At 38.3% G+C, this 1,470-nt stretch overlaps 1 protein-coding gene across 1 annotated transcript; it reads left to right on the top strand.

Moving 5' to 3' along the window:
- Positions 1-622: 622 nt before the first annotated feature.
- LOC136068096 (cyanidin 3-O-galactoside 2''-O-xylosyltransferase FGGT1-like) lies at positions 623-1,177 on the top strand. Its single transcript, XM_065774792.1, has one exon. It carries the CDS (start codon positions 623-625, stop codon positions 1,175-1,177), a length of 555 nt encoding a protein of 184 aa, XP_065630864.1.
- Positions 1,178-1,470: the final 293 nt, after the last annotated feature.

Genomic DNA, 1,470 nt, shown 5'->3' with positions numbered 1-1,470 from the left:
TTATTTGGTTTACCCTTTTGTAGTTGCCATTTTGTGCAGACTCTATATTTTAATGAACATATGTATGCAGTGGATTGTTTATTTTCAAATTTCGCAGAATGGAGACCTGGTCTGCCATAAAAGATAGAGAGATCTTTTTTGTGGGGTATGACCAAAAATGAAATTCTTTTTATGTGATTCGGCCAAAATCTCTGCATTGAAAGCTTCAACTCTTGAGCAATTTTATATTAAGTACTCTATTATTGATCTTCAGATACAAATATTTAAATTCCCCTTTTGCCGTTTCCACCTTGTATAGACTATATATTCTTTTTGAAGTGAACATCAGAATATATTCTATTAATTTTTACACATGTTTGTAATTTTATATTACCTACACTATTATTGATCTTCAGATACAAATATTTAAATTCCCCTTTTGCCGTTTCCACCTTGTATAGACTATACATTCTTTTCGAAGTGAACATCAGAATATATTCTATTGATTTTTACACATGTTTGTAAGTTTTTTGTCTCTCCACTAGGGAGATCCAGTTCTATTAAGTATACATAAACAGCAGAGGGAATCACTTAGTTTTCAAATGGATATTTTCACCCAAAAAAAAAAAAAGTTCAAGCAAAGATGAGCGATTCAAGAAACACAAAACTTCATGTAGCCATGTTTCCATGGTTTGCCTTTGGCCATATCACTCCCTACCTACACCTCTCAAACAAGCTTGCAGAGAGAGGCCATAGGGTGTCTTTCTTACTGCCCAAAGGAGCACAAGCAAAGGTAGAACATCTCAACCTTTATCCAAACCTCATCCACTTCTATCCCCTTCTTGTTCCCAGTGTAGATAGACTACCCCTTGGTGCTGAGACTGCCTCAGATGTTCCTTTCCACTTCACATCTTTGTATTGCCTTGACCAAACCCAAGACCAAGTTCAAACCATTCTGAGTAGTCTCAAGCCTGATTTCATTTTCTTTGACTTCAGCCTTTGGATGCCAGCCTTAGCACACCAAATTAGCTCCAAGGCCATCTATTATTCGGTGATAACCCCAGTAGTACAAGCACTAAAGGTTCCTACTAAGCAGAAACCAGAGGATATGACTCTGGAAGATTTCATGCAACTGCCTCCTGGCTATCCTTCTTCGTCTGTGCGAATAAAGTCCAAGGACTTGAGATTGCACAGCTAAAAGTGGTTGCCAAGGATCTTGGAACAGGGATGTCTATTTATGTTCGAATTATCTCTAGCATGATATGAGTGATGCCATGGCCTTTAGGACATATCATGAGTTGAGGGGCCATACTGTGACTACTTAAGGAAGCATTATGCTAAGCCTGTGCTGCTAACAGGACCTGTCCTGCCTGAAACACCGGCCACAAAGCTAGACGAGAAATGGACTAATTGGTTATGCAATTTCAAGCAAGGTACTGTGGTGTATTTGTGCATTTGGAGTCAAAATAAACTACAAAAGACCAGTTTCAG

Source organism: Quercus suber, unplaced genomic scaffold, assembly GCF_002906115.3.
Source record: "Quercus suber isolate HL8 unplaced genomic scaffold, Cork oak 2.0 scaffold_7, whole genome shotgun sequence".
NCBI lineage: Eukaryota > Viridiplantae > Streptophyta > Magnoliopsida > Fagales > Fagaceae > Quercus > Quercus suber.
Note: the sequence above shows the minus strand (reverse complement) of the source record. Positions and strands in the feature narration are given on the sequence as shown.